General features: G+C 40.0%; 1 protein-coding gene across 2 annotated transcripts; it reads right to left on the bottom strand.

The window, feature by feature from the left end:
- Positions 1–5,992: 5,992 nt before the first annotated feature.
- Positions 5,993–9,034, bottom strand: LOC123107409 (uncharacterized). Of its 2 annotated transcripts, none has more exons than XM_044529394.1 (7): positions 8,707–9,034; positions 7,775–7,847; positions 7,611–7,684; positions 7,387–7,510; positions 7,064–7,227; positions 6,917–6,989; positions 5,993–6,411 (listed from the first exon to the last, which is right to left on the bottom strand). In XM_044529394.1, the coding sequence occupies exons 1-4, from the start codon at positions 8,959–8,961 to the stop codon at positions 7,430–7,432; spliced, it is 483 nt and encodes a 160-aa protein (XP_044385329.1). In that variant the 5' UTR covers positions 8,962–9,034; the 3' UTR covers positions 5,993–6,411; positions 6,917–6,989; positions 7,064–7,227; positions 7,387–7,429. The 2 variants fall into 2 exon arrangements, with proteins under 2 accessions (XP_044385329.1, XP_044385328.1); XM_044529393.1 differs by having other exon boundaries at positions 7,443–7,510.
- Positions 9,035–11,576: the final 2,542 nt, after the last annotated feature.

Below are 11,576 nucleotides of genomic sequence, written 5' to 3'. Positions count from 1 at the left end.
CACTCTTCACGGAGAACAAGCCACTTTTCTCGTGGTGCCAAGCAATAAAGTCTCCCTCGCCCACTCGAAGAATACGGAGCTTTAGGATTTCCTCTGCATCATGAATATAAAATAGATGCCTTATCAGGTTCTCATCCCAACTCCTGGTTGCACTCAAAAATAACTCGGAAACCAATTTGATCCTAGTTCTGCTCTTTTTACCACAAATTTGTAGGCCAGATTCCCTAGGGATCCAATTATCCCTCCAAATATTTATACTAGTCCCATCGACCACTCTCCAAATAATGTCTTTTTTTAGCAATTCAAGGCCATGCATAATTCCTTGCCAGGTAAGGGAAGTAGCTTGAGGGAATACCGTATCAATAAGGTGCCCATGAGGATAGTATTTAGCTTTCATCACCTTAGCACACAGAGAGTCCGGAAAAACCAAAAGACGCCAAGCTTGTTTCGCCAGGAGTGCTTGATTAAAAAGCCGAAGATCACGAAAGCCCATACCCCCTTCACTTTTTGGTCTCGTCATCTTATCCCAAGCCAGCCAATGCGTTCTTTTCCTATTCTCTTCATCGCCCCACCAAAAATTCCTGATAATCTGGGATAACTCCTCACACAGTGAAGCGGGGAATTTAAAAATACCCATTGCAAACACGGGAATAGCTTGAATAACAGACTTGATCTGGATTTCTTTCGCTCCGCTCGAAGCATATTTTTCAGTATAATCTGAAACCCGCTTGAGCACCTTATCTTTGGTGGATTGAAACTTACCTGCCTTCATACGACCTTCTGGAATAGGCAAGCCTAGATATTTATCCTCAAAACCATCAATCGTGATTTTAAGGATAACCAGAATAGACACTTGGTCTTCCATAGAACAATTTTTGCCAAATAATATGGAGCATTTATCCGGACTTAATAGTTGGCCAGTTCCCTCCTCATAAGCCGAAAAAATGCCTTTAATATTCAGAGCTTGCTCCAAGTTACCCTTAAAAAACAGGAGACTATCATCAGCAAAAAGGAGATGAGATATACCTGGGGCATGTCTGTTAAGCCGGAACTCTTGAATAGCCCCTCTTGCCGAAGCATCATTAAGAAGCAACGACAATGCTTCAGCCACAAAGAGGAATAAGTATGGTGATAGTGGATCCCCTTGCCTGAGACCACGAGAAGGATGAAAAGGCTCTAACAGCTGGCCATTCAAACGCACAGCAAACTTCACAGTGGTAACACAAGACATGATCCACTTAATCCATGTTGGAGCAAAACCATACGCTTGAAGCATTCTTTCCAAGAAATTCCAATCGACACGGTCATACGCTTTAGCGAGATCCAACTTATATGCACAAAATTCACCACGGCTATCTTTTAACGTATTTAAAGAGTGCATACATTCAAACGCGATAAGTGCATTATCAGATATTGATCTTCCAGGGATGAATGCACTTTGGGTAGGAGAAATCATACCATCTAGCAGAGGTCTTAGTCTGTTGACCAGGCACTTAGAGATAATCTTATAAATCACGTTACAAAGACTGATTGGACGGAAGTCTTTTATGGACTGAGGATTCTTCACCTTAGGAATAAGAACAATAGTTGTATCATTTATCCCTTCAGGCATAGTTCCAGAAATAAAAAATTGCTGGATGGCACGAACAATATCCTCCTTAAGCAGCCCCCAATTTCTTTGAAAAAACCTGGCAGAAAATCCATCTGGCCCCGGGGCCTTTAACGGCCCTATTTGGAATAGGGCATCGCTGATTTCTTGCTCAGAAAAAGGCTTACAAAGATCCTCATTCATTTGATCAGTCACCAATGGTTTCACAAGAGAAATGATACGGGACGGATTAACCACAGAATCACAGGAATAAAGATTCTTGAAAAAATCATTAGTGATACCTTTTATTTCATCCATATCCTGAGAGAGAGACCCATCTCTTCTTTTGATGGCAGAAATATTATTTTTCTTCGCTCTCCAAGTGGCCTTCCTATGAAAAAAAAATTGTGTTCCTATCTCCCCATTTCATTTTTCAGACATGATCTCTGCTTCCACATAATTTCTTCCTTTAACAGGAGCTCATCCATTTCCTTTAATTTTTTCTTCCTTTCTACTATTGCTTTATGATCACTTCTGTTAAACAACACACTTAGTCTTTTGCGAGCAGATTCAAGTTTTTTTTGGCAAATATCCAATGTGAACCTGACTCCACCCATGAAGAGACTTCATCAACTTGTCCAGATTATTGGCAACATCTCCCAGATTATTGACTCTAGCATTATTATTCCAACACGAATCAATTTGTACTTACAGCTCCGCATCTTTCCTCTCCCAATACGCTTCATATTTCAAATGTTTAATAAATGTGCCAGAACGAGGAGCTCCCATCAATTCAATAAGAAGAGGGCAATGATCTGACCTGAAACTGATTTCTTTTTTGAGAGGAGCCAGTTAGATTATTATTTTGGAGACAAGCCAGTTAGACTTTTTTTAGACAATCTCGCCAAGCTTTATTTAACCTTACAAAACATTTACAAGTATGAAATGAAGATCCCCGGCTGGCCTCATGGCGGTCAAATCCCAGGGTTAGAGCATGCTTAGCTAGATTGTAAACCTCAAAATTCAAGCTCCTAAACTCATGAACTATTATACAAGCTGAAAACCCCGTCGATCGCTCTATAATTTCGTGTACAATAGCTCCATAAGACGCTAACGGGTTTTGCTTAATATCTTGCACCACCGTCAAACAGTCCGAAGCAATTTGAATCTTTGGCACATAGATATCTTCTGCAATGGCCAAACCTTCCCGAACAGCCAACACCTCAAGAGTAATTGCTTCTGAAATATATCTGTAAGTGACATTGAGGCTCCTAAGAAATTACATTCGTGACCTCTTTCAACCACTGCTACCGCACCATGAGCACCATCATTAGTTACAGCAGCATCCACGTTCAGGGGACCTCCTATGTGACACATGTTGCATCATACAGCAGCTCGACGCACAGGTTTGACACACGACTGGGCTGACCCACCAAGACGCTCGTTGTTTCGTTTCCTTATGCGTGCCACAAAAAAAAGCTGAAAATCAACAGCGAGTACCAGGAATCGATCCCACAACGACAAACTCCAATCCACAAGCCATTAGCCACTACACCACACACCACCAACAGAACATAAAGGTGCAGAAATCTATAAGAACAGACAACAGCGTTGAGATTTGGGAAACATTTCAAAAATTGCGAGCAGTTTTAAAATGCCGCATTCTTTTGGAAAAGTGAAGATGTTTTGTAATTCTGATTTGAAAATGAAATACGAACAGAATTTGCAAACCCCAAACAGATTCCCAAAATGTGAACAATTTTCAAAAATGTTTCTGGCAAAAAAATTACAAAAAACATGACATTTTTTTAGATTGTGAACAGCTTTTAGTTCTAAAAAAAGAAAACCAGGAACATTTTCTAAATTCAGCACCAAAAATGTTAAAACGTGAACTTTTTAAAATGCGAACAGAATTTGTATTGTATGCTTTTTTGGAAACACGGACAAAAATTTAAACATGGGAATATTTTTTGAAATTGCGAACAAAATGTTGAAACCGCAAACATTATTTAAAAATGAACATTTTTCTGAATTTTTTTGGAAAACTAGAATATTTTTGGGAATTCTGAACATTTATTGAAACATGAACAAATTTCTAGAACTGTGAAAATTCTGAAAACGAGAACATTTTTCTAAATTGTGCACAAATTTTATAAATGAGATTTTTTGAAATTGTGAACATATTTGAAAACGATAACTGTTTTTGAAATTCCTGTACATTTTTTAAGCATGTTCTTTTTTAAATGTGAATAAATTTGTAAGCATGATTATAGGAGGTGCTGTCACAATTTTTTTAAGCATGATTAAAAAATCATGCTTGTTAATTTTTTATTTTGCAGTTCTTTCTACACCGCTTGTTACTCCTACAATTTTTAAGCATGTGTACATTTTTTAAGCATGATTTTTTGTTTTTGAAAATGTGATTTATTTTTAATCCCGAATATCATGTACTTCAGCCGGCCCACGTAGGAGTAACAAGCGGTGTAGAAAGAACTGCAAAATAAATCGCATTATCCCGGATTCGAACTCGATCCATCTATAATGGATGCACGTACATAACCACTCCAGCTGGCCAGCGCTACTGTCAAGTAGGCAACGCGAAACACTTTAGAACAAACTGCATCGGATGATCCGAATATTTCCCTTTTTTTCAAACATTTCACGAAAAATCTGAATACTTTCAAAAAAAGATTCCAAACAATTTTTTAAAGAACATAAACAAGTTTTGAAAAAAAGTCTAAATTTTGGATTTGTAACCAAATTTCAAAATGGGAAGAATGTATGAATTCATACACAAATTTTAAGAAACGGGATTTTTTTTCAATTCCAATTCCTTTTTAAAAACGCGAACAAGTTTTTTTAAAATCGTACTAATATGTGAATTGGTGAACAAATTTAAAATTGGGATTTATCCTGAATTTTGAAACAAATTTTGATAAGGAGTTTTTTTAAAAACATGAACATTTTGGACAAAAGCAAACATTTTTAAAAATCTGTGAAAAATTTGAAACTCTAAACAAAATATGAAAAAGCAAACATTTTCGGAATTTGTGAACGAAATTTGAAAACAGGAACAGCTCTTTAAATTACGTGTGTTTATTGAAAAAAGCGAACATTGTCTAAAATCCCAAACATTTTTTGAATTTGCAAACAAAATTTGAAAACAGGATTTATTTGAACTTATGAGCTTTTTTAGAGGCAAATATTTTTTAAACATCACGGACATTTTTTGAATTTTGGCCAAAATTTTAAAAACAGGAACATTTTGTGTAATTTTAAACAATTTTAAAATTCTGAAAAACAAAAATAGATACAAAAAACGAGAAGAAAAAGGAATTAAAAATGAAAAAGAAATAAACAGGAGAAAGGGAAAAAAGATAACAAAAAAGAGTGAGATAACTAAAAACAAGAAAAACAAAAAAATATTTTTTTAAAAAAATCGGAAACCGAACACAACCATAAAAGAAGGGAGACACTATCGATCAACCGGCGGATGTTTGTGGGGGCATCGACCTTCTCCGTAGCCGTCGGATTTTATTTGGATTGAAAGACTCATAAGCAATCTTTATCCTAGTACAGTTATTGCAACTTGCCTCTTGTTTCCGTTCGCTTGACCGAAACAAATGGTGTTGCAGACCAAGCACTCGCGACCAACAGCCAAGGTCGCGAGCTAAGCCGAGCGCCCCTGCTTATAGGTCCTCATCGCCGAGCGCCGCCGCCTGTAGGTCGTCGTCACTGAGCGTCGCAGCTTGTAGGCGCCGCCGCCTGTAGGTCGTCGTCACCGAGCACCGCCGCCTGTAGGTTGTCATCACCGAGCGCCGCCACGTGTAGGTCGTCGTCGTGAGCGCATCCATGCCGGATCTCCACCCCCAAACGCCTAGCGGCGACCGAATCGATGGATCCAGCATGATCCGCCACGCCGGCGTGGAGCGCCATCAACCTCATCGCCGTTCTGGCACCACTAGCGCTAGCAGTAGCCGCATCACCACGCCATACATCTACTCCAAGTTTCTGCAACAACAACGTTGTTGCAGAACTGTGTTAGTGCGCGATGCGCCTGGAAACGTTGTTGCATTTTTTGCAACAAGTGTCTTGTTATCGAAAATTAGACGCGGCGTGAGATGTGTTTGCAACTTTTGCAACAAGGGTCTTCTTGCAAAAAAAGAGAAGAAGAGGTTTTGCAACAGGGGACTTGTTGCAAGAAATTAAATAACATGAGGTTTCGCAACCAAGTTCTTGTTGCAGGAAATTAGAGAAGAGGTTTCGCAGTAAGAGTATTGTTGCAGAAAATTAGAGAAGGGGAACTGAAGGCTCACGTCACATAATTAAACAACTCGCGAGACGGCGGATCATTTTAAAAGATCCGTCGGCCGATGCGTAGCATGCCCCAAGAACATAGATAAATAATAGAAAAGGTGTATATTTAAATCGATAATTTGTGTTCACTCATGTCGCAAAATTGTGCACAACCAGGAAATCCACAACAAATTGCCCTGATAAAAATCCACAACACGAAATGACCTTAGTAAGAATCCACAACTCAAACAACTAAAGTAACACGAGCTCTCAGAGGTAAAATAGCTTAGACAATGTGCAATGACTACCGGTGGTTCCAGACGTCTGCTAGTTCCCAACTTTGGCAATTTAACTAGGAATATTTGCGTCATCTTCATGTTCTTCTTCTTCCGCTGCCTTCTTGTGAAGCTCTGTTATCAGATTGGCAGCTGCAGAGCACCTCGCCCCATCTGGGGTCTGATGAGCACCACCAGTGATGCTCATGTCATAACCAGGGCATGTAAAATGTACATTGGCATGGAACATTCCTGAAACGATATGAAAAGGACTGGTTAATAAGTGCTTGAAACAACGTGTGAGAAGATGGTAGGCAATCAAACAACAGTTATTTTGTTATTGCTAGCTTGGAACATATTCAGTTCTCGACAACTAGTTACAATACAATGGATATATCTGATCTCTCATGGAGCCTACAAGGGTACAGACAAACATTTGGCACTCATCGATAGAACCATGGCGTAATAAAGCTAACAATACAACATAGCACAAACAAGTGATTGTCTATTGACATGACCACTTGAAAACTATTTTTCTTAGGCATGATTAGTGTAGTACACCATGTATGTTGTCATTTCAATTCATGAAGCTAACCGAGAACTATAGGGATTGAATTCAATAGATGCTACATTGAAAATAAGTGTCATAAGACCCATTTGTATGAAACTCTTAGTTATTGTTTCTCTATGGTTGAAGAACCCGATGCTTGTCCATGTAGAAAATTAAATAGATAAAAGTAAATATATCTATACATACCATCTTCTGGTGAAGGTAATACTGTGTATCTTGGGGGTATACACTTCATGTCATAACAGATCTCGTTGAGCTCCTGCATTGATAAGTGTCAACGATACATGTGGAATTTAACATCCTTATGCAGCATTTCAGCTCGAGGTTTCTTACCTGGCACTTGTTGTGGAGGAGTGCCTCCTTCAGTGTCGTCCTCTTATTTCTCCTTGTTTTATCACCATCTCCACAACAAGATGGATTGGCAACTTCCATCATATTTGAGCCGGTTTCCTTATACTTTTTCATTATTGCCAACACTTTAGCTGTCATTTTCCCTTCTGCGCAATTTTTAAACATGATGGGTAATGAAAATTTAGAATAAATATCGAAATAAATTCTTTCCAAAAAAATTCACACTTCCGACAGACGAATGTATGTCAGAAAGTGTGGCGGACGACTTGTCCACAATGAAAAAGTGTGGTACACCACTATTTAACCTAAGAAGTCGGGTTGGGATCTAAACACATCTTGTCTTTCCTACTATTTCCTAAACCTCAAGATATTCTGAATGTCCATATCACATTCAGCACTTCGATCTTGAAGTACGTGTTCCTCATGAAGCTGAAACGAAAAAGGAATGAGTTCACATTAGATTCTCAAATAGAACAAAACACAAGAAAAATAAGCATAATTTTTTCCTGAAAGAGAAGAGAAGACATACAATATTATTCCGTATTTTCATAATTGGTCGCAGTAAATCGTTCATCTGATCATTGTTGTTCTCAGTGACGTCGCCTTCAAAGAAAATTTGAAATTACATAAGTTAATAACTTTGAGGATCAAATAACCAATAGTAGGAAAGACAAGATGTGTTTAGATCCCAACCCGACTTCTTAGGCACTTCCATGATTTTTCTTTCCAAACTAGCATCCTTCAGTACAACATCAATAGGTGTTGCCTGATACAACAATCAATTATTCAAGTTGAATCAGAGTAAATGAATCATATAAATAACTTGGCCCATCACCTACTGGTCATACGGAACTATTAGCCAAGACTTTTCAAAACAAGTTATAGTGGATATTTGGTCACCAAGAAATGTTATGATCTCCATACCATAGTTCATAGGTTGATGAAACAAACGGATAACTCTTAACAACTAAAGAACAGAATAGTTGAACATTTCGGTTGTACATTCTTATGGTTGCATCATTTAAGAAATGGTTTGAGCGAGTTGGGTTTTCACAGTTTTGTAAGTATATGAATAAGTATAGTTTTTCTTTGCGTGGAATGGACACGTACAGTATGACAGAGCAAAACAAAAAGTACTGCATGCTGTAGTTGAAAAGACGAGCACACAAACTAAGGAAGGGGTTTGCCTCTTATTGTGGTTGTCTACTGTATCCCTAGACTCGGCTGTTGTACCGACGCCGAGACGTACGTCGATGTGCGCCCATGCGACTCATCGCCTCGGGGCCATCCTCCAACGTGTTGTGCCTTCTCCACCGCCGAACGGGAGGCAAGACCAGGCCGCCACCACCATCTTCATCGCTTAGCTAACATTTTATTTATTTTTCTTTTGAGGCGAGACCAAGCGCGGTGCACAGAGAGACAAGGCAAGAGCGCATGTTCTGGGTTGGTCCTCCAACGTGCGCATCGAGGCTCACTACTACACAATTAAGGCAACCCACCATCTTTAACCCCCTAAACTAATACATCTTGTTTCCAAAGAAGAAGGAACTATCAAATCTGGCACGCATCCCCTAATTAACCTTCTGTTTAGAGAAATTTTAAGTTGGTACCAAATTGATAAGCACCTTTGGCACGGTGTTCGGACGCCAGATGGACTGCACCGCCTCCGGCGAGGCAACGGCGACGCGCCTCGCGCCGGATCCATGCGCCACTTCGGCGAACGCAATGGATTCCAACTGGATGGAGTCCGCGCGCTGTCCGGCGTACTCCTCTCGTGAGCGGCGGAGCCCAACACGGACGGCCATCTCCTCGGTGTCGCGTGGGACGAGCTCCCGGCAGTCAACATGGGAGGTGTAAGACTCGGATCCGTTGCCTGCCATGTCAGAGAAGGGCAGAGATCGTCAGAAGTAAGCTTTTGGGCGGAGGGAAGTGGAGGGGAGGGGAGGGGAGTGGAGTGCGGCTAGGGTTTCATCCGGAGTGCGGATGGGGATGAATATATGTGGGATTGGGTGGGCCACAGTGGGCTAGATCATACGCGGCGGGCGAGTCCTGACGCAGCGGGTGGGCCATAGTGGACGTATTTGGGCCGAATACAAGGGGTCCGGTTGGGTGACAATTTTGCATCCGGACAGTGACTGGGCAGGCCCTCCGGAAGTTTGGCACAAATATAAGGTGTCCTGTTGTAGAAGATCTAAGGGTCGACATAACTATTATCTCCTAGGAAGTAATATACCATCATTGCCCTTCCAAAGGTCATTATGGACTTTGTACTATCATAGACGATTTTGGAAAGTTAATATTTTGCTTTTGTGAATTAGGACAGTTGATATTAGAATAACTATTTTCCTACCCAAGAAAATTACATGTGTGCTGATTGACGTCATCTTTAATTTTCAGTTAAATTTCCGTTCGAACTATGCATGTCATGAACGTAACGAATACAAACGCACCAACCTTTTGTTAAAGACATTGCGGGATGTGTTAACCTTTTGCTAAACTTCTAGAGTTGTCAATTGAATCAATGCAAGTAATATGATATATGTAACAAAAATGACGTTTTATTTCTTGATAAAAACAACTCAAAAGTCAATTGTGAAATTTCTGATAATCCAACAAAGTAACACATTCATTCTAGTGTTTCACACATTCGTATTTAAAAAATAATGACGGCGAGCGTTTGGTGTTCCGCCGCCCGACGCGACACGATGCATTGTTACTACTGGCAAAAGGACCCGTGCGTTGCAATGAAAAAAAATCACAATCTTCAATGGCCATGATCATATTTTGCTGCATCACCCAGATACACTATCACTCTCAATTTCGTGAAATCATGATTAATTTTTGAAATCATGAACATTTTTTTTAAACTCATGCACTTATTTAAAATCATGATCATTTTTCAAATTTGTGAACACTTATACAAATTTTTGAACATTTTCGAATTCTTGAACATTTTATACTATTTTCAAACATTTTTTTAAAATTGTAAACATTTTTTAAACAATTTTGTATAGAAATTGCTGGAACAAAATTTGAAATTCACGAATATTTTTTTGATTTAACGAACATTTTTTGAAATGCATGATCATTTTTTCAATTAGCGAACATTTTATGAATGAATAAACTATTTTGTAAGTCACGAACAGTTTTTTGGACTTTTAGGATATTTTTTTATTTGTGAACATCTTTTGAATTTGTAAGTTTATTTTTAATTTCATTAACATTTTTAATACACAAACTTTTTAAAAAGTCATGAACATTTTTTAATTTCCCCAACCTTCTTTTCAAAATTTTGAACTTTTTTGAATAAGAAAACGTTTTATATAAAATTGCGAATATTTTTTGAATCCACATACATTTTATTTTTGAATACTCATTTTTAAAAATTTTGAAACTTTTTGGAAATCCTGAATTATATAAAGTAGAAAAATGAAAACGGAAAAGAAAAACAAAAAAATAGGCTGCCGGGACATGGGCCGACCCAAATGACCATGTTGCGTGTTCTCCTAGTGCACGAAGCGCAATATAGGAGGTACCTACATTATGGGCCGGCCCAGGCGGAGGATTCCCCTGTGTAAAATATTTTTTTATCACTTATAGGGGCATTGGTGCGTAATATTTTGCAAATTTGGAGAAAATTTTGATGACGTACCGACATAAACAATAGTCCTTTCATTATTATGTAGAGATAGAGAGGTAGAGATAGAGATGTGTTTTTGTTAGCGTTGTAGTCCTTCTTGAGGACATCGTTTCTGGAGTTTGCTCCAGTTGAAGCGACGAGCGACGCCGGCGGCGCACGACTTGGTGGTGCGACTGCCGATGAAAATCGCGCCGACTACGGTCATGGCAGACAATGGCGGCATCTCCGATGTCGTTTCCTTATTGAGACATCGTTGTTGCAGTTTGCACCATCATGCTCGGGATGCTCTGGGGGAATCCTAGAAATCATGGGATCGAGTGATGGTTGTGCCTTTACGTCATAGTCCTTCTTGAGGACATCGTTTCTGGAGTTTGCTCCAGCTGAAGGGACCGGCGACATTGGCGGCGCACGGCTCGATGGTGCGACTGCCGATGAAAATCGCGCCGATTATGGTCTCCAATGTCGTTTCCTTGTCGAGGCATCGTTGTTGTAGTTTGCATCATCATGCTCGGGATGCTCCGGGGGAAACCCTAGATCTAGGTCTCCCGGATCGGATGATGACGAACCTTCAATGTTGTTCTCCCTTCTGGGGGCATCATTGTGGAACAAGTGCTGGTTGGAGGGGACTAGAGGAGGAGCGGTGTTACATCTACCGCAAGGTCGACGGCGGATCTCGGTGGCATGGTGCCGTGGAGTTTCGGCGACAGGCGCATGTGGATGGATACGTGTAGGATGATGGTGTTGTCTGGTGCCGTGGTCGCGTCAACGTCGGGCTTGGCATGGTCGATGCGTCAGTGTCTGCTCTAGAGATGGATTGGTGGAAGACAGCGCCGACCTCTGTAAGTGTGTCGGACC

This window comes from Triticum aestivum, chromosome 5A (genome assembly GCF_018294505.1).
Source record: "Triticum aestivum cultivar Chinese Spring chromosome 5A, IWGSC CS RefSeq v2.1, whole genome shotgun sequence".
NCBI lineage: Eukaryota > Viridiplantae > Streptophyta > Magnoliopsida > Poales > Poaceae > Triticum > Triticum aestivum.
This window is presented reverse-complemented; position numbering and strand designations above follow the sequence as displayed.

Excerpts from the sequence above, each read along its gene's own strand:
- LOC123107409 (XM_044529393.1), bottom strand. The coding sequence starts at position 8,961 with ATGGCAGGCAACGGATCCGAGTCTTACACCTCCCATGTTGACTGCCGG. Across the intron at positions 7,685-7,774 it reads GGAAGTGCCTAAGAAGTCGG|GCGACGTCACTGAGAACAAC; the intron begins GTTGGGATCTAA and ends TTTTCTTTGAAG. Across the intron at positions 7,511-7,610 it reads TGAAAATACGGAATAATATT|CTTCATGAGGAACACGTACT; the intron begins GTATGTCTTCTC and ends TTTTCGTTTCAG.